Source organism: Phalacrocorax aristotelis, chromosome W, assembly GCF_949628215.1.
Source record: "Phalacrocorax aristotelis chromosome W, bGulAri2.1, whole genome shotgun sequence".
In the NCBI taxonomy this organism is placed as follows: Eukaryota; Metazoa; Chordata; class Aves; order Suliformes; family Phalacrocoracidae; genus Phalacrocorax; species Phalacrocorax aristotelis.
Window position 1 is genome coordinate 3,658,830 of NC_134310.1, and position 19,968 is coordinate 3,678,797.

The window sequence follows — 19,968 nt, forward strand, 5'->3', positions numbered from 1 at the left end:
CAGCAGGTTCCTACCTCAGGAGATGGTAGAAACCTTTGCTGCCTTTATGATGAGTTCTTTCCGGGAGAATGCTACCAGCAGGACCTTCCAAAGCACAAAGCAGAGGAACTGTTCAGGTCTGAACACAGCCTGATCTTTGCTTTCAACACTGCTGGGAGAGTGAGGTCTTCCTGGGCATGCACAGCACAATCTCCAGGGCTGGGTGGTATGGGCAGAGGCGCTAAGAGGGATGGCACCAGGGGAGCTGAAGGTAAAATCCTATGGAGTTGAGATTTCAGTAGGATTAGGAGGCAGCTGCCTCCTACACAGGAGTTTTCAGGAACATGATTTTGGACTTATGTGCCTAAATTTTCTGCTTAGGATCCAAAAGTTTGTTTCTAGTCAGCTCATGCAAGCTAGATATCCAAAGCAGCACGTGCACTGGGGGAACAAGGTAAATCTAGATTGGATGTTAGGACAAATTTGTTTACTGAACGAGTGGTCAGACATTGGAACAGACTGCCCAGAGAGGTGGTAGACTTGCCATCCCTGGAGGTATTTAAAAGACATGTAGATGTGGCGCTTCAGGGCATAGTTTACAAGACGTGGTAGTGTTGGGTTGACGGTTGGACTTGATCCTAGAGGTCTTTTCCAACCTTTATGATTCTATGATTCTATCTCAACAAAGGCACATGCCCAGCTGCCTCAGCCCCAATCTCAGCACCAGATATGTGCTAGGCTGCCCCTGAGAGCAGTTGTTGTTTCCCAACAAAGATGAAAACATGCATATCGTTTTCCAACACCATCCGCAGAAGCTCCTACCTCTACACTTCCACCACTGCAAGCCCTCAGCAGCTGGTTGTAAACAGTTCCACATGTCGGGGAAACAGAAAAAGTGCCCTGTTTGTTTTGGATTCGATTGATGAACACAATGACCATGTGATAATTCCCACCATGTGTCAACTATTTCTGTTTCACACCTCTCTTCAAGCTTTCTCTGACTGTCTTGTTTCTTCTGTGCTCTGCTGCTGCAAAGAAGCAGCATGTGAAGGTGCTTTCCATTGAAAGGCTGATTTCTTCCACCAGAGGTACACAGAGGCAGGTGCAGAGGGGAGGGCAGAAAGGACCAAGGAGGAAAGGTGTATTCATGTGGTCTGTGAGAAGAGATCCCCACAGTACGGTGGGGAAGGCTATGGAAGTGTTTGAGGATGTCAGCTTTTGCTAGTTTTAATTTATTGCATCTGGAAACTTAGCCCTTTTGAAAATATTACAGTTCTTGTTCCATAGGAAGGAGAATTGAAACACTAAGGAAGTGTTGGAAGTCATCGCTGAGATCTCTTTTTACATATTTACTGTTTCCTCAAAGTCATGTGACCCCAGAGGGGGCACTTTTTCTCGTCTGTTTATTTTTCTCTAGTAATGCTTGACTTGGAAATGCTGTTATGCATATATTTCGACAGTGCTGATCCTTCTTCACATTACCACTGTTCTGAGATGGTTGTGTGTACTGAGGTGCAGAGGGGCTTCTAATCCCATGGACAATGATGGAAGTGCTAATTGGTGAAAATGCATCTCGAGTATCTCAAAGTAAGCATTTGCAACTGAAAGTTAGTGTGTGTCTTGTGAGAACGGGCTCCTAACTCTTTATTTTTTTTATGGGAACTTTGAGCATAAAAAGAAGAAATAATATTTGCCCGGATCCCAGCAGCTTTCCCCGCTTTGAGATTGGGGCTTAGAAGTTACTTGGAGACTTTGCAGAAAGCTTCTCCTTGAAAGCAAAGTAAAAGGCACTTTTTAAGGCAGGTAAATGGAGAGTTGTAGTCAAAACTAGAGCTTTGCAGTTTCCAGCCATGTAAATATTTGTGACAGTTCAAATATTTTCTTCTTCCCATCTGGGTGAAATCCTAGCTTCAAAGCTTTGGGGTTTTTTAGTGCTCAACAAGAGATCCAAAAATAGCCTCCTGCTCAGAGCATTTACACAGGCAGTAAGTTCTTGCTCTGCTTGTTTTGAAACACAGAGTTGAACCCAGACTCTTTCATGCCAGGACACCAGACTACTGGCTACTCAGGTAGATGTTTCTCTTTCTTCCCACTCTGTCCAACTTTTCTTGATGAGCCTTTTGCTGTAACAGGGTATCACTTTCAAGAAATATTTCAGGTTTATCAAACCGCTGCTTTGCCAAATTTCCCAAGCAGTTCTAGTTACAAGCGCAGCCTGAAATGGAAAAAAAAAAAACTTTTAACAAGTTAAGTCCTTGATTTTTTTTTTTTTTAAATAATGTTGCAATAAATACCAGCGGCAATTCATAAACACGAGTCTCTTTGGTCTCATCTCTTGGATACATCTGCTATGCGATGTGCTCCTCTCTATTCTCATCCTGAAGTGCCATCTAGCTGCCGCCCTCGGGCTTGCTCTTTGGCCTAGTCTCAACACTGGGGGTTAATAAAATTGTGTCTTGGCTCTAATGTCAGTCTTGCCCGAATAAAAGAGGTCTCTTCCCCGGACAGCAAGGGACCTGCTGGGGCTAACCCCTCAGGGCAGCGGGCCCAGTGCCGTTTTGGGGAGGTATGCTTTGGGGAGCCCTGCACAGGTGCTTGCTTGCTTGCACCCACGCTCCTGCACACAGACACGAGGAAGCTCAGTTTTGGACCAGACTTGTTTAATATTGTTATTGGTGATCTGGATGAGGGGATTGAGTGCACTCTCAGTAAGTTTGTGATGACACCGAGTCGGGCAGGAGTGTCGATCTGCTTGAGGGCAGGAAGGCTCTGCAGAGGTACCTGGACAGGCTGGATTGATGCACCGAGGCCAACTCTATGAGGTTTAACAAGGCCAAGTGCCGGGTCCTGCCCTTGGGTCACACCAACCCCAGGCAACGCCCCAGGCCTGGGGCAGAGGGGCTGGAAAGTGCCCGGCGGAGAAGGCCCTGGGGGTGCTGGCTGACAGCCGGCTGGGCATGAGCCAGCAGTGCCCGGGTGGCCAAGGAGGCCACCAGCCCCCGGGCTTGTGTCAGCGCTGGTGTGGCCAGCAGGAGCCGGGCAGGGATGGGGACCCTGTGCTCGGCCCTGGGGAGGCCCCACCTCGAATGCTGGGCTCAGGTTTGGGCCCCTCGGGACAAGAAGGCCCTTGAGGGGCTGGAGCGTGTCCAGAGAAGGGCAGCGGGGCTGGGGCAGGGTCTGGAGCACAAGTGTGCTGGGGGGTGGCTGAGGGGGCTGGGGGGGTTTAGCCTGGAGAAGAGGGGGCTGAGGGGAGCCCTTCGCGCTCTCTGCAGCTGCCTGAGAGGGGCTGGAGTGAGGGGGGGGCTGGTCTCTGCTCCCAAGTCACCAGGGACAGGATGAGAGGGAACGGCCTCAAGCTGCACCAGGGGAGGTTTAGGTTGGAGATGAGGGGAAATGTCTTCCCTGCCAGAGGGGTCAGGCCCTGGCACAGGCTGCCCAGAGAGGTGGGGGAGTCACCGTCCCTGGGGGGGTTCAAAGGACGTGCAGCCGTGGCCCTTGGGGCCATGGTTTAGGAGGCCTGGGGGTGTTGGGTTGGGGGTTGGACTTGATGATCCCACAGGTCTTTTCCGATCTTAATGACAATGACTATGTGACTGCTGGCTGGTGCAGGCACACGTTAGACTCTCGTACTTCCGCCTCACAGACGGGCAGGGCGGGACCGTGCGTGGCTGTGCGGGGCCGTGCCAAGCTCCGCCGAGCCGTGCCCCCCTCCGACACCGCCCCACCTCTGCCGCCCGTCCCTCCCGCGCCTCCGCCCCGCCCTCAGGGTGGCAGCTCCGCCATGTTCCCCCCCCCATCCCGGCCCGCCTCTCGCGAGAGCTGGAGACTCTTCCGCCTCCCGGCATGACCCGCGCTTCCTTTTCGCTGCCGCCGCCCTGAGGTGAGGCAGCCGAGGCAGGCGGGGAGCCGTCCCCATCCGCCCCCATCCTGCCCGGGGAGCCCCGCGGGGGCGATGACCGGGCGCGGGCTCGGGCCGCTTCGCCGGGCGCCCTCGGTATTTGCGGGGCCCGGGCGGGGGATGGGGATGGCGGGGCTCGGTGGACGCTGGCGGCTGTCAGGGGGATCCAGGCCCCAGGGAGAGGCCGTGGCTGCGGGGATGACTTTCTTAGGACACCTTTGGATTTAATTGTGAAAAGAAAGCGTAATTTCTGAGCAGCTCCTTCAGATAGACTATCCAGGCTCTGCGTATCCGTGTTAGAAGCTTCATTTGGGGTTTTTAAATCTCTCTTACAGTTGAGCTCCAAAGATGGTGCGGTACTCACTGGATCCGGAGAACCCCACCAAATGTGAGTTGTTATTTTCTTTGGTTTTTTTCGTCGACGTTCGCGTACGACTTCACCGAAGCCATTGAGGTTTTAATTCCAAAAGCTGGTATTTTTTTTCTGCAGCATGCAAGTCACGGGGATCCAACCTGAGAGTGCATTTCAAGGTACGCGGTGTGTCCTTAGTAGGAAACGCGATTTCATTTGTTTTGGGGGGTTTTTGTTATTTTTATTGGGGTTATTTTTTTTAAGGAAGCGTATTTTACTGCTTGTATCGTTATATAGTTAAGGCTGGTAGCGTAGGTTATGGCCGTGTTTGCTTTAGCTGCGTGTCGTGGGTTTTATCCACAGGATTGAGAATAAGATGGCGCGTCCTGAAGAGGCTAACGTCGATAATAAAAGAGAGTAGGAAAACAGCTGCAGTGAATTTCGCAGGAGGAATCGGGCTAGGGTTCAGTTTTTCCTCTGCTTTTTTGGTTGCTTGGAAACAGCGTGGGGTTCCTCCGGTGACGCTGCCGGGCACGAGGCGTGGCGGGGAGCCTTGCAGCGTGGGGACGAAGGGTTCTCTCGGTGCGGCGGCGAACTGGGGGCTCCTTTGAGTTAATCACGGAACCGAAGCCGAGCAGATGCTTTTCTGCTGCGTGTTACATAGCGCAGGCCACAGCCATAGTTTGGTTTGCTTTTCTGTTGTGATAAGGTGGGATGGTAGTTGCTCTCTGATTTTGGCATTTAGTGTGCTGGCTTTAGCGCTGATACTTTAGCCCGGGTTTTTCTTTCGGAGCCTTTTCCTCTCTTCCCTTTATAATTCCCTTAAAGAGGTAACGACATTGTGTGTTGCTTGTTTGTGCAGCTTGTTTTCTCATCGCTCCCTCTGAGGTGCCAGACTTGATGTTTTAGTAGGAATTTATCGCTCAGGCTCCTGCTTTTTTGGATTATGGCCTAAAGACGGGCTATGAAAAGTATAAATACTCAAATTTCAATTTTGCAACGTTGGGAAAACCTAGATATTAGGTAAAAAAACCATAAAAATATGCCAGAGCTGCAAATTTAGTAATGGAAGTCATACTAAGGGTTGAAAAAGTAGGTAGCAAAATAAAGTGTTCCTAATGATTTTTCATTCTTTAATATATTTTTTGTGCATGTGAATGCTCCTTTTAAACTGACTTTGTAGCAAAAAGAATAGGATCCAGGAAAGGGAGACGGGTGCTTTTGCTCGCGTTGTAACTTGGAAAGCTCTGCTAAGAGGAGCTTTGCTGTGCTTTGTGGCTTTTTCAGAACACTCGTGAGACGGCCCAGGCCATCAAGGGCATGCACATCCGCAAGGCCACCAAGTACCTGAAGGATGTCACCCTGAAGAAGCAATGTGTTCCTTTCCGTCGCTACAACGGGGGAGTTGGTAGATGCGCCCAGGTGAGGGACAAGGTGGAAACCGGGGAAGGGCGCTTTGGCTGAAGAAGGGAATCTACTTGCAGTGTCAATGAATTGATCGAATATAATTATTTTCATGTGGAATCTTAATAAGAGGGGGAGTGGCAGCAAGTTAATGGTGCATAAAGGGCGAGTTGTGTTGTACCAGGACAAAAATCGAACTCTTCTTTCCCCCCCACCCCCCTTCCAGGCCAAGCAGTGGGGCTGGACTCAGGGACGTTGGCCTAAGAAAAGTGCGGAGTTCTTGCTGCACATGCTCAAAAATGCAGAGAGCAACGCTGAGCTCAAGGTGGGTCACGCAGATGTCGTTAAACATGAAGCATTGGTGTCGTGCTGTGCGTCAGCGCTCCTCATGCTCAGGCCTACCTTGGGTGGAAATGAATTGCGTAGAGGTTTTGGTTGTAATGTTCGCTTGAGTTAGGCTGTGCTTTTCCATGTTAAAAAATGAGGAATAATTATTCACAAGTAGCTGGTTGATATGTGGTTATCGGCTGTTTAGGATAAGCGTGGTTTAGATCTCTTAAAATCTGCAAAGCCAAATCTGCGGACTCTTGGTCAATTTGTATCTTTGTCATATACTCAGCGCTTCATTTTGGTAACGGTGATGGCAGTGATGACTAATCTTAGGACACCTTTGGAATGACAGTGAAATAAAAATACCTTCTTTCTGAGCCATCAGCATCGTTTTAGCTTCATTTTAAGGGGGGTGCTTGGTGTTTTCCTGGCTTCACCTTGGTGAATACTCAGTTCTGTGACATGGCTGAGTTAAGCCATTTTATTTCCTGGCAGTGATGTGCGTGTGGGGAGGTGGTTATCCATATTTTTGCTGCGGAGATGTTTATATGAAGAGAAAACCAAGTCACGAGTCTTATGTTCCCCCCACTTCTCAGGGTCTTGATGTGGATTCTCTGGTCATCGAGCACATCCAGGTCAACAAGGCTCCCAAGATGCGCCGGCGCACCTACCGGGCGCACGGCAGGATCAACCCGTACATGAGCTCTCCCTGCCACATCGAGATGATCCTCACTGAGAAGGAACAGATCGTGCCCAAGCCAGAGGAAGAAGTTGCTCAAAAGAAAAAGGTATGGAGTGTCACGTCCGTTGTCCTCTTCATTGTCGTCAAGGGATGTGAGCGTTGGCGCTTGGCGTTCTTCAGGCGGAGGGGTTGCTGTGATGACTGTCTTAGGACACCTTTGGAACACCCATGAAAAAAAAAAGCTACTTCTGAGCAACCTCAATATTTACTGTAAACGTGGCGTTGAGAAGTTGGGAGAGGGCTTCTCGGGGCGGTTTGTGTGGCAGAGATGGCTCGTTCCTCCCTCCCCCAGAGCATTTTAAGATCATCTATGCCTGTTAAGGTGTGATGCGTTACAGCAAACTTTAGGTCGAGGAGACAGCCTGTGCGTGACGTAGCGCTTGTAAGGGCGCTTCGTTACGTCCGGGTGTGATTAGCGGAATGTTTTGTGAGTGGCCAAAGGCATTTCTAACAGTTCTTAGTGTTTCTTTCAAATCAAACTATTTGTAAGATGTTTTGGGAAGGTGTACGATTACTGCTGTTTATTCTCATTTGCCTGTTTTGGTTTTTTTCAGATATCCCAAAAGAAGCTGAAGAAGCAAAAACTGATGGCTCGGGAGTAATTCTGACCCTGCGGATGTATATAAATAAAGTTTTGAGAGGTTGAGATTTACTGTCTGTGCTTCTCTGCTCTTGCGAGGCTTTTGCTGCTGTCTGGGGAGCCGGGGGCGGGAAGCACCGCAATCAAAGACAGCGTTACATCAGCGCTGGGGCTGTTGATGACGTAGAAGTGCTATTGGTGTATAAAACGAGATAATTTGGGACAGGCACATGTTGGGTTTTCCTTGTCCCGCTGCCCGCGCTCCTTCCCTCCGCGGGGGTGGGGGGGGGTGGATGTGGCCGGGAAGGTGGGCGGTGCGTAGGTTACGTGAGGCGCACACCGCCTCCCCCCATTGGTGGCGGCGTCTGGGCGTCACCCGGAAGTGCGGGGGGCGGTTTCCGGTGCGGCGGGTAGAGCCGGCGCGGGCGGTAACGGCGGCGGGTCGGTGCGGCCGAGGTGAGTGCAGGGCGGGCAGGGCCGTGAGGGGCCGGTTCCCCCATACGCCCGGGGGCCCCGTCCGCGGGGGGCTGCGGCTCCGCCCCCCGCCGCCGTTTCCGGGGTGGCTCCGTTAACCGGGAGCGGAGGGGGGAGGGGCGAATCCCGACGTGTGTCCGAGGCGGGACTCGGCGGTGCGCGCGGGGCGTTACCCGCTCGGCGGCTGTCGGCGCTCCGGTACCGGCGGGACGCGGGGAGACGCCGCCGCTGCCGTGGGGGGTCGTTGGCCCTGAAACGGGGACGGTCGGGCTGCCGCGGGGGGATCGTTCCCGCCTGCGGAGAGGCAGAACGGGGGCGCGTTACGTAAATCGGCCCTTCTAGACTAAGCCAGCCTTTATGGGGCAAAAAAGTCAGCCCTTTTGTCTGCAAAACCTCGTTTGTTTCCCGTTTCACAACAGCAGGCCGGGTTACGCAGACCCGGCGTACTTAAATCTGCAACGGTGTGCGTTCGCTCTGCTGACCCCGGCTCACCGGGGTAGACCAAAGCCTGCCGCACAAAAAAAAACAGCCTTGCTGTTAAAATTGTACCGTTTGTCCTCTTATTCTTCCCGTCCCCCCCCAGACTTCATTGCACCAGCCTGCCGAGTGCCACTGAACTGCAGGAAAAGCTCCTGAATGGTATTTTAAATATCTCAGGGCTGGCGTTAGGCTGACGTTCTTTGGGCAGAGGTATGGCTTTTTTTTTCAGTCTGGGATCTTGATGTGAAGCGTTACCTCGGAAAGATGGCCTGGGGTGTTCCCTCCAGCTGGGTTATTCTGTTACATCTTGCTGAAAATTGATTGTCTGGGAACTTCTGGCAGAGAAAGTACGGAATTTGTCTTCTCGAATGGCTTTAATGGGCTTCCTCAGTTGTCTTGTTTCAGTTTAAGATTCCCTGTGCGACTTTATTGATGAGCAGACCCTGGAAAACTAGACCTGAAGTAGCCACAGCTACACTTGGACGTGGCCCACTGGAAATCGATATTCTGTTGTTCCACAGGGCCTGGGGCTAAAAATCTTTAGGATAGCTTAAGAAAAAGTGAAACTCTGAGCCCAAACAAAGCGTGCACACTTGCCTCTTCATCCTCCATCCCGGAAAGTGTTTGTTTTGCTTCTTGATGTAAGAATCAGATGTCAGCAGCCTGGAAAAGAGGAATGTGAAGGGCAAAGCTGGGCAGCGGAGCGTATTTAATGTATTGCTCGCCAGCGCTGAAAGGGCCAGCTCTAATCCTCCCTCCCTGCATCCCCTCCCACTCGCACCTTTCCGCCCCTGCGCTTTGGCTGTCTGCTGTTTTTGTCACAGACTTTGGGCTGCTGGTTTTGAAGTAATCTGCCTGGTTTTGGGAGATGGGAGGATTCAGTGGAACAGGGAAGGAATCCATGACACAGACAGTGGGATCGAGTGCACCCTCAGCAAGTGTGCAGATGACACCAAGCTGAGCGGTGTACGTGACACACCAGAAGGACGGGATGTCATCCAGAGGGACCTGGACAGGCTGGAGAGGTGGGCCTGTGAGAACCTCGTGAGGTTCAACAAGGCCAGGTGCAGAGTCCTGCCCCTCGGTTGGGGCAACCCCCATATCAATACAGGCTGGGGGATGGAGGGATGGAGAGCAGCCCTGCAGAGAAGGACTTGGGGGTGCTGGGGGGTGAAAAGCTGGACACGAGCCAACAGTGTGCGCTTGCAGCCCAGAAAGCCAACCGTGCCCTGGGCTGCATCCCCAGCAGCGCGGGCAGCAGGGCGAGGGAGGGGGTCCTGCCCCTCTGCCCCGCTCTGTGAGACCCCCCTGCAGCGCCGCCTCCAGCTCGGGGCTCCTCAGCACGGGACAGACACGGGGCTGTTGGAGCAGGGCCAGAGGGGGCACAGAAATGCTCTGAGGGCTGGAGCCCCCCTGCTGTGAGGAGGGGCTGGGAGAGCTGGGGTTGTTCAGCCTGGGGAAGGGAAGGCTCTGGGGGGACCTTATGGCGGCCTCCCAGTGCTTAAAGGGGGGCTGTAGGAAGGATGGGGGTGACCTCTTTAGCAAGGCCTGTTGTGATAGGACAAGGGGTGATGGTTTTAAACTAAAGGAGAGTGTTTTTAGATTAGATAGAAGGAAGAAGTTGTTTACACTGAGGGTGGTGAAACCCTGGCCCAGGTTACCCTGAGAGGTGGTCGATGCCCCATCCCTGGACACACTCAAGGCCAGGCTGGACGGGGCTCTGAGCGACCTGATTGAGCTGAAGATGTCCCTGCTCACTGCAGGGGGTTGGACTAGATGGCTTCTAAAGGTCCCTTCCAACCCAAACCATCTGTGATTCTGCGATTAATTTTCTCAGAGTTTGGCCAATTGGATTAGATTGGTGTGGGATCGAGTGATTCCCCCGTGCAAGAGGAAGGAAGTAACCCCTATTCTCCTTTTCTCCAGTCCTGACTGGATTCCTTTCCCCCTGCTGCCTCCACTCTGCGATGGTAGCAAGCCATTAGGCTGATTGGAGTCCTGCCATCTGTTTTCATCTTAAATAAAGAGAATGAGGAAACCAAACCTTTTGGACCCTTTTATATTATAGTAAGAACCAGGCTGCTATCTGCAGCTCATTGCTTCGGCTGTTTTTGGTTTTGTGTGGTTCAAGGAAAAACTTTTCTAAGTTCTAGCTGTAGGAGTGAAGAACTACTGCAAACTGCACTCCTGTTTTTGTTCAAATGTCATGAATGTTTCCCGTGTTGTTGAGGACTTTCTAGCATTGGAACGTATAGCATTTTTGAAACTTTATTCTTTAATCTGTAATTAAAGAATCTTTTAGGTTTGAATATCAACTACGATCTTTATTCATTATTTAAGACTGTTTTCTTAGCGGATGGCATCCTAAGCTGACGGGTTGTTTCTCCTCCCCAGCTTTGTCACAGCACAAGAGGAAGCCATGGTGTGCATTCCTTGTATCGTCATTCCTGTTCTCCTCTGGGTCTACAAGAAATTCCTTGAACCGTACATCTATCCCGTCATCGCACCTTTCATTAAGCGTGTGTGGCCCAAGAAAGCTGTGGAAGAAACCACAGCTGCAAAACGAGGTCAAGGAGGCAGTGCTGGAAATCCACGGGCATCTTTAGCCACGAAAAGAGACCAGGAGGATGAGCCTGGAATTTATAAAGTAAGATTAATGCGTTTGAAAATGTTTAGTGTGTGTAAATTGTGCATTTGTTATCTCTTCTAAGAAAATCAAAAGATTTGCCTATGTTGTCTCTGCCCTCGCGCCTTCCCCTGCCCCCTTGAAGCAAAAATTATGCGTAAATATAAGACACCACCACTTTGGTTCTTGCTGCAGATTTCTTCACAAATCTTCACCGGCTTTGCTTCTAAAAGTGATTTTCATCACCAACTGTTACTGTTCTGGGTGTGGAGTCCTTTTTTGACATCCCGTTAACGATGCTGTCTTTCATTTGCAGTTTGAAAGCAACGGCATTGCAAATGGAGTTGCTGCAAAGAAATCCACAGAAATTTCTGACAAGAAAGCAGATTAAAGGAATTCATTCCAACGGATTCAATTTCCTCGTCTCCAGTATGAACTGGTGATATTTCTGTCACTTAGAGACTTTTTTAATTTGCACATTTTAGCTGAATAAAAACCCTTATCACTTACCGGAGAGGGTCTCTTTCACCGCTAAAATGGCAGCTAGCACATTGCTTAATTTAATATGTTTAAAAACTGAAGTTCTTTATTTTCCTCACTGGAACTACTTTTCATCTATAATCTATTTGGTGTGATTAGAATTTAGGTGAATTAACTTACGAATAAATATAGCTTTGGAAGGTAAACGTATCGTAGCATCTTAGTTTCGCTAACTGCTGGTGCAATACCTCAGGCTTTCACCTTAAAAGCTATTCTTGACCTTGCTGAAGAACTGTGAATTGCATTGTGGCAATGTAAGCGTCATGGTTAAATTCTGAAGAATATAGATTTTTTCATGTCAAATTTGAGGATGAGCTAAAGGAGTTATGCTTTATGCAAAATTTACTTAGCTTACTAAAAGCATGAAGTCTTGATTTGATACTTCCATTAATTATTTCCCTTGAAACATCGTGCCTTTCTTCCCCAAAGAGGAGCAGCACAGGCATGATGCAAGAGAATTGTTGCAGTGGCTTAAAATGGTGCAATTCTGTCTCTTTTTTAAAAAAAAAAAACAACTAAAATCTCTTTAACACGCTTGTGTCATTTGAATTGTAATAAACCAGGAGTTTGTTTAAAAATAAGTTGCTTCATACAATAGTTCTTAGGCTTCGGAGCTATAAATATTTAGAGTGGTAACAATGTTTGAAAGCCCATAGACAGACCCCAGACAGGGACTACTGACTTTGTGATAAAGAAATTGAACTCGGAAAGTCCAGCGATGCCTCCTCCGGGTACCGAATTGCATCCCGATGTGATACTGCGGCTGTGAAGCATTTTAGATGTCCCTGTGCTTAGTAAGGAATAGAAGTGACAATTCCTGCATTGTTTGCTCTGCCAATCCAGAGAGCTCTTAGAAAAAAATAAAACCAAAACCATTCCAGCAACTTTGGATTCCTATTTAGGATTTACCATTCTCCCAAAAGTCCTGCCTAATGTACACCTAACAAGGCATACCTTTTTATAGATGCAGTCCTTGAACTGTCACTGAGGTCCAGTCCTGTTCTTGAGATGGTGTTTTCTCCTAGCAGGTAATTAATTACTCTGAAGACTTGCTTGATGTGCATCAAATGCCTCTGGAGAGGCATCTTGTTTCCTACCGCTACCCAGTTTTGTCAGGTCTTGTGTGAATCGATCTGCAGTGTTTGCAGCAGGGTATCGGGCCCTTGTTGCTACAGCTGTTACCTCTGTAATGAGTTGAATCACGGAAAACTCCTTGTAAAACCTTGCCTAACACTGTTTGCTCTCCCTTAATGAGCTAGTCTGTTAGGAAGTGAATTTGGTGTTGGTGCTTAATCAGCTTTTGTATCATCCTTGGAAGATAAGCCCCAATCTGATCAGCGTAACACAGATACAGCTTTCTCCTGGACCGGTGAAGTACCTAACTTTTGTGATATTAAAACCTGGTTTTACTATTCTGAGCATGCGCGTGTGGTATAATTTGTACAATAAAAGATAACAATACTAACTGCACTCCCATAACTTCTCACAGATGCTGTTGTGCGGGTCGTGTAGTAGAAAAGATGGGCTGGAAAGCGGAAGCGAGGGAAAGAGGCCGCACTAGTTTCCACTTGTATTTGTCCTCCACATCTTTGGATTTTTCGCCCATATTGTTGCAATGAATCATACTCTGTCCATCAGGACTTCACCTGGTAAAAGGTGGATGTAATCTTTGCTGTGGTGGGTTGGGTTTCCTAAAGCAGTTGACCCCACCTCACCTCAAACAATAAATTCCTCTGCTACCACTAGTATCAGAGTTCATGCTCTAAAGCTGGGAACTTCCAAGGGTCTGAAATCACCTTGCAATGAGAGAGGAGTAAACTGCTTGAGAAAGTCGCTCTGGAACTCAGGTCAGTGTCTTTCAAATGGCTACAGAAATGCAGACGCATTGCAGGCATGCAGCTAAACAGGAGTGTGTGTTCTTACATTGTAAGCAGTGCCAAAAAGATTGTCCCTTCAGCTGAGCTTCCTCTCCCAGGGCAGGTCACCTCAGCCACTGTTTTAAAATGTTGGGCATCTCGTAAACAGGCCAAAGTTTTGGAGTAATATATTCCCCTCTAACAGCTGTGATCATGAGAAAAAGTAGAGCAAGAGCTGTACTGGGGCTCCTTTGATTTATCAATGTATGCAGTCAATTTATAAGGTGTCCATAATTATTATTTTGAGTTATTTAGGGTATTATTATACAAGGAAGTGCATCAGAGAGTAACATGGAAAATAAACTGTATAGTAAATTAGCCTGCAGGCTGAACTGCGCTTCTAGCTGTGTACCCGCACCATATTTAAACACCAGGTTTACTGAAAAGACTGCAAAAAGCAAAATGGGCAAACAGTGCAACTGTCTGTTCTTGGTTGTAAAATTACGCCATATAATTGTGTAAAATTCCATGGAGTTTGTGCTTTCTGGGATGGTGTTTGAATACTTTCATTAGCTGCAGTCGCAAAACTTTCCTGAATGAGGCACTTCACTTGAAGTCCTAGCATCTTTGTGTTGCAGAATTTCCCAAGAACAGGTCCGTAATCCTATTGTCTTGTGAATAGTTAAGTGAAAAATCCATCAAGAAACAGGTGAAAGAAATTAACTGCCTGAGCCTGGGTAGGGGTGCAGGAGATCATCTGCTGGGGTGCAAAGAAGTATGCAGAGCCTTGTTTAAGAAAAATAAGTAGACAGAAATTAAGGAAATCCTCACATGAGAGAACAGTACAGATCAAGGACATTTAATTTAACTGAGAAAATTTACATATGTTTGTTACTCACTAAAAGCAAGATTTACAAAAGGCTTGGGCACCTAATGATGGCAGGCAGACATCTACCAGAATTTGCTAGAGCAAGTAGCAGCTTCATTTATACTGAAGACTTTTAGAAAATTGCAGCATAGGCATCTTTATGGACCAAAGTACTTCTGCAAACCTAGTCCCAAGATCTTCAGCATGAAAGCTGTAAGGGTTTATTTAAATACTATTGAGGAAGAATCAAGAAATCAACCAATATTTGAAAAAATATTCAAATTGACTGATATATTTTTTCTTTATGGGAAGGTCTAAATGTGACATGGTACCTTCCATGTGTTGGTCTACACAGGTAGGTGGGCGCTATGGACTTAAAATGAACTTACTTGAAATACACCTTTAAAATACTGCAAGTATGTGCAAAAAGTTCTTAAATAAAAGTTCAGGTGGTTTTATGTTGCCATGTTTTTTTGATGGGCCTGATTCTGCAAGCAAATGAAATTCTGGCAGGTTAAATGGAACATGATCAGCCCCTAAGGATGTCTGAAATAGCAATGAATTCTGTGCAAAATGATCTTTGTTCAGATCTGTTCATAGAACACAATGAACACAATTAAATTCTATTGACAAAGCTGATCTAATGAGAATAATACAATATGCTGTTATTACCCAAATGTAGCAATCACGCTCCAACTTTCTGGGAGCTGCTAAGGTTCGGTCCTTGGAGTCATTCCTTCTTGATTTCTGTAAAATATAGAATATTATTGCTGAAGGAAGTGTCTTTCAGAGGCTGCAGGTGAAGGAAATTAAGAGAAGTTTGATTTACACTTAGATGAACTAAATCTCCCTTCAATGAGAATTCTTTTTCATTAAACTGCCTAATACATGAAAGAAGGGATTATTTTCCTTGTGTGGTTTTCTGATTGTTAGAACATGCTTGATGAACCAAGTCCTATTTTGGGTTTCGCAGACTGTCACTATTTTTGCTTTTCAGTGAACCTACCTGCGGTAGATTAACTGAAATGGTCTAAACGACCATGCTCGCCGCAGTGATTGTCTTGCTTGAGGAATGATTTTAGATCATAGTGCTGTGTCTTTCTTTCATTGTTGTATCTGAAACATGAATTATTTGAAATGTTGTGACCAGATTTACACATAGATAGATGTAGCAACGCTTGTATTTTGCACGAGGATTGTTTTTCAATTCCTTTTTGCACATACAGTCCTTACAGCCACTCTAACTGTTGGCCGAGCACCATTTTTATTGCTGTAGTGGTCCAATCGAATGCTGTATGAACATGAGGCCAAACCCTACGCCAAGACTGTTGCTTTTATGTGGCAATGTATACAAAGTGGTTAGTCCTCACCTTTGCACTTGTGCTGTTTGCATACGCCCCGTCGGCTCGTGCAGCCTGTTTATGGGTTTGTGTAAGAGATGGGCTGCATATTGAGTGTCATGCACTGAGGTAAGGAGATTATGCTCAGGATTAATTATATTGGGAAGGGTTTCGCTTTTGAAGGAACTATGGGGTACTTATAAAGCCAGCTACCGATGGTACAGAAACACCTCGGGTACGGAGACGGGAGGTTACCTGAGGGAGAGAGAATGAGTTAAAGCAGGGTGAGGGCAGGAACCGTACCTGGTAAATCCTCCCTCCCTCCCTCCCTCCCTCCCTCTGGCTCTTGGTCGTGCTTGCTCTAGTTACCTCATGTCCCACTGACAGAAAACTCGGGCCGCGGAGGAGACGAGGCGGAGGCAGTCAGCCCGTGTCCCCGACCACCCCGCGGGTTACCGAGAGAAGCCTCCTCCCCTAGGAAGGGCTCACCCGGAGGACCAGGACCGGCCCGTAGAAGCCCGCCTCACGGCGTCAGACTACACTTCCCAGCGTGCCCCGCGGCGCCGCCCCGCCGGTCCCGCCGGCCGGCGTGTGCGCATGCGCGGCGGGGCGGTGTTGGCGACGTGGAAGGCTGGAGGCGGGCGGCGGCCCTGGGTGTGCGCATGCGCCGGGCGGGGGCCGTTGGGCAGCGCCCCCGCGGCGCGCGGGCAGCCGCTGAGGGGAGCGGGGCTTTCGCTGTACCCGGGTACCGGGGTATCGGGGCTGCGGTACCGTACAGCGTTGTGGCGCGGCGGTGCGAGCGGACGGGGGGCCGCTGACGGGGTAAGCGGGGCCTCGGCCGTACCTCCGGGCCCGCCCCGCCGCGGGCGGCTGGCGGGGCGGCCGAGGGGCGCGGGTGGCCGGTGGCGGGGGGACCCCAGCGGCTCTCTCCCGTCCCGTTCCCCTTCGGTGCTGGCTCCGAGCCGGGCGGGATCGCACCGCACGTCCCTAAGAGTCCGGCTTGTCCCGACTCCCAGCGTTCCTCGGTCCCATATCGCGATAGAGGGCTGCGTTTGTGCTTCCAGGGATCCTTCAGGGGCAGGGCGTTGTGCTTGATCTCCCCTTCATACGCAGTCAAAACCAGACTGAGAGAGGCTCATACCTGTATTTCTTGCTTTGTCCTGTTAATGACGTTCCTTATCAGTGAAAAGACTCTAAAATAGCGTGTTTTCCTTTCTGCTTTTGTGAACCGGATAGTCTTTATAGTGCTGGGTGATTGCTATCGCGATATAACGGGTTTGCTCAGTCTCACTCTAGTAGTTTTCATACTTCTGAAGGAGAATGTTTAGCAAGGGTGGGAAATGTCTTTTAAACTAAAATAAGTTATGTCTTACCTTAATCGATACCGGGGTTTGTCTTGTGTGCTTTCATGCCAAGTGCTGTTTATCTTTTTATTTATTTTTTTTTATTCTTTTGTGCCGAGTGTAGCGAGTTCGTGAGGCCGTAATCTGGTGCCTTTCACTGTGTGTACAGAGGGATAACACGCTGGGCTGCAGTTATAGTCATTTGAGGTATTTGTAGAAGTAAGTAGATTGTTAATATTTCCCGCACCGAGCACTTTTTGAGTGCAGGGGAGCGCAAAGAAGCTTCTGGGTGGTTGGGTCCAGTTTCCTAACATGCACTGCTGAGTTGTGTAATCCCCCAATTTGTCAATTCCCAAGTAAAAACCGTTGAAGTTGTTCCAGTTGGGGTGACTTAGAACTCGTCATTGCTCCTTAGATTGCCAGGAGCTCAGGAAAACCTTGTTCCGCGCTCTCCCTGGGCTGTTTTGTCTTTTCTTGTTGATGCTGCATCAGGAGGAGCCCATGGATGGCCCTGGGGGTGTTGGACCCTACTTAGCACTCTCACCGGGCTCAAGCAACCATCAGCTCCTTCTCTTCCAGTCCTGTGCTGGAGTATTTAGTCATAAATTCAGTAGAGAAGTGTTTAAGGCAAATCAATACTAAGATGGCTCTGATGCTTCCAGTGATTTTTATCAGATGAATAGGAAGATTCTACAATGTTTTTAACATGTTGATGAACATGACAGAAGGTACTAAAAGTAAGAAATCCTGTTTGGTGGCTGATGAACTGTTTTCAAAGTGGATGCTTAAAAATGATAATGGTATTTCTTCAAAGTGTGTTCTCCAGAGTGGGAAGCCTATTGCGCTTTATAGTAATTGCGCGCTTTGGCAAGTATAATTTCATTTGCAGCAGACGCTGGAGGTAGGTGATATAAATTGTGGTATGTAGTATAATATAAAATTAGGTGTACATACAAAACAGATTTGGCCTTCTCTACAGCATGCATTTTTTATGCTGTAGATAGATTTCTAGCTGTAAGATGAGGCAGATAACTCTGTTGTAAAAATATGCATAATGCCCAGTTGTGGGAACAGTGCAGATGCCAAAATAATTGTATAACCTTTGAAATATAACAAAATATACCAATATTTAAAAAATGCAGAGCTTTTAATGAACATCTAAGCATCTTTCTGAAGCTTAAAAGGTAGTTGAATTTTTCTTTTTGAACATCACTGTGGCCATTAGACAAGTTTTATTTATGTCTGAGAGTGAAATAGGGAGAAAAATACGTGTAACAGTAATCTTAACATCCCTTACATGAAGTGATAACTATACCAAGGTAGTAGCTACTTAGACTATTAAACCGTGCTAGGTTTAGCATGACTTGTGTCATATCCAACCCACCTGCTCATTTTAATTATGGTAGTAACTGAATGAGGTATTATAAGTTGATTTTCAGGTAGAGTACTGAGTATAAAAAAAGGGACAAATTAATCAATAATCATAAAACATTTTCATACCGAACAAAATTTCCGATGCTATAATCCATCATAGATTGTCAGGTAGTTTGTGTAAAATTGTGCTTTTGAAAACCATTGCTGTGTTTCTGGTAATCAAAGTCTCTTTTTGGCCACTGAAAGAAGATATGGTCAAACCAGTAATATTGGTACTGATACGCAGTACATTCTTAAGCTGTAAAGTCAGGTCTCGGCAGGGGTTATGCATAATCTTCATTAGTCTCTTTTATTTTCAAGCTCGGTATTCCATTGATATTCTTGTTTAAAGTTCAGTTTGTTCTTTGCATTTTATAGTTCTAGTAGAGCTTTCCTGCAAGCAACAGGAATCTCACTGGTGAGGGCACACAAAACCCTTAAAGAAATATCTGCCCATTGCAAAGAGCAGAATTAGTGTTTGAATTTTCACTTCTCTGAACTCTTGAAAAACATTGTATACCTGTAGTAGTTATTTAATAAATGGAGAAAAGTTGAGCCTGTACGCAGAAATGTTAGGTGTGCTTGACCCAGCCTCCCTCCCTTCTAATGGTGTTTTGCTAATCGGATTAAAGAAATTATTTCTGCCTGTATTCCAGAAAACACCTGCTGTGTTTGAGTTCTGACTCTTACTTGGGATGGAGGTAATTATATTTTTTTAATTGCCCCCACACCACTTTTCCTTCCCTCTGTGATGGGATGTATTTCTAAAACTGATGCTGCCACTCTTCCCTCAAACTGGTAGGCTTGGTGCAGTAATTATTTAATAAAGTGTGATGGCTGGAATTATGAAGGAGGTCAGAAAAGTGACCTTCATAGTTTTTGTAGCTTTAAATTTTGTTAATTCATGACAAATTTTAGATGCTTTTGAACCTTCAGGGAATTTGGCCACAAGTTCCGTGTTATAGTGTGGGAGTGTAACTAGCAGCATTAAAAATGGACAAAATTAAGGAGTCCCTAACAGATCATGTGGATTTTTATATTAATTGACTAGAGACGTGTTTTGTTGCATACCTGTAAGTCGGATAAAGAAGTACTGAAGTGTTATAAATGCTTATTTACCTGTAAAAGTTAAATGGAAGCTCTCTGAAGTGACATAAACTTCTGAACAGAAGGGTGTTTGTGGGATTTGCATCCCATCAGCAAAGCTCCTTGAAGAGGCTCAGTAACTCCCTGCTGTCTTGCCTCTGACAAAACATTGTGACTGAGGGGAGAGAGGACGACTAAACTTAACAGAAATCGGTTGTGTCACTTAACACATTTCTTACCCCACTTGTTGGGTAATTGGCACTTGATGTGCTAATGTAAGGGTCGATACACAGTGGACGGAAATATAGTTTTGGGTTTTAGGTCTTAAAAACAAGATCATAATTTGCCACAAACATATATTTGCTTGCTGGTGTAACATTTTCATGTATTTTAGAGCACTCTGTATCAGATGTTTTTGTTCTGAGGTAAAATGTTGGAACAGTAAGAAGGAATGGCATTTTTATGTCAAACTTTTTTGGATCTTGTATAACTTTAGAGAAAGGCAGTTTGCACGGGGTGTTTTTTTCCCCCCTATGAGTCAGTAGTTCCAGTTCAGGATAAGGGTGTGAAGGTGTCTACTGCAGGTGACTACATAGTTCATCTGAAATAAGCTATTTTGGGTAAACAGGCATCTCCTTAGTGATCAAAATGAGTAGA

The 19,968-nt window shown here is 47.3% G+C and overlaps 3 protein-coding genes and 3 non-coding genes across 25 annotated transcripts in view; all 6 read left to right on the forward strand.

The window, feature by feature from the left end:
- The first annotated feature begins 3,620 nt into the window (after window positions 1-3,620).
- RPL17 (ribosomal protein L17) lies at window positions 3,621-7,351 on the forward strand. Of its 2 annotated transcripts, none has more exons than XM_075077921.1 (7): window positions 3,621-3,859; window positions 4,213-4,265; window positions 4,368-4,408; window positions 5,517-5,651; window positions 5,860-5,958; window positions 6,560-6,751; window positions 7,260-7,351. In XM_075077921.1, the coding sequence occupies exons 2-7, from the start codon at window positions 4,226-4,228 to the stop codon at window positions 7,305-7,307; spliced, it is 555 nt and encodes a 184-aa protein (XP_074934022.1). In that variant the 5' UTR covers window positions 3,621-3,859; window positions 4,213-4,225; the 3' UTR covers window positions 7,308-7,351. The 2 variants fall into 2 exon arrangements, with proteins under 2 accessions (XP_074934022.1, XP_074934023.1); XM_075077922.1 differs by having other exon boundaries at window positions 3,794-3,973.
- Window positions 4,068-4,136, forward strand: LOC142049916 (small nucleolar RNA SNORD58). Its single transcript, XR_012657857.1, has one exon. It is a non-coding gene; the product is annotated as a small nucleolar RNA SNORD58 (small nucleolar RNA).
- Window positions 6,275-6,345, forward strand: LOC142049917 (small nucleolar RNA SNORD58). Its single transcript, XR_012657858.1, has one exon. It is a non-coding gene; the product is annotated as a small nucleolar RNA SNORD58 (small nucleolar RNA).
- On the forward strand, window positions 6,835-6,902 carry LOC142049926 (small nucleolar RNA SNORD58). The gene has a single exon (XR_012657867.1). It is a non-coding gene; the product is annotated as a small nucleolar RNA SNORD58 (small nucleolar RNA).
- Window positions 7,352-7,650: 299 nt separating the features above from the next.
- CWH18orf32 (chromosome W C18orf32 homolog) lies at window positions 7,651-12,875 on the forward strand. Of its 2 annotated transcripts, XM_075077924.1 has the most exons (4): window positions 7,692-7,741; window positions 8,343-8,449; window positions 10,634-10,886; window positions 11,182-12,875. In XM_075077924.1, the coding sequence occupies exons 3-4, from the start codon at window positions 10,659-10,661 to the stop codon at window positions 11,254-11,256; spliced, it is 303 nt and encodes a 100-aa protein (XP_074934025.1). In that variant the 5' UTR covers window positions 7,692-7,741; window positions 8,343-8,449; window positions 10,634-10,658; the 3' UTR covers window positions 11,257-12,875. The 2 variants fall into 2 exon arrangements, with proteins under 2 accessions (XP_074934024.1, XP_074934025.1); XM_075077923.1 differs by lacking the exon at window positions 8,343-8,449 and having other exon boundaries at window positions 7,651-7,741.
- A 3,216-nt stretch (window positions 12,876-16,091) lies between these two features.
- DYM (dymeclin) overlaps window positions 16,092-19,968 on the forward strand; it is an 88,997-nt gene continuing 85,120 nt past the window's right edge. For 13 of the 18 annotated variants that reach the window (XR_012657803.1, XR_012657804.1, XR_012657807.1 and 10 more), the window contains exon 1: window positions 16,095-16,291. The gene's annotated coding sequence lies outside the window, so the exon portion shown is untranslated. Of the gene's footprint in view, window positions 16,292-16,936; window positions 17,032-19,968 lie in introns of all 18 variants that reach the window. The other 5 variants (XR_012657808.1, XM_075077547.1, XM_075077545.1 and 2 more) reach the window with 2 other exon arrangements.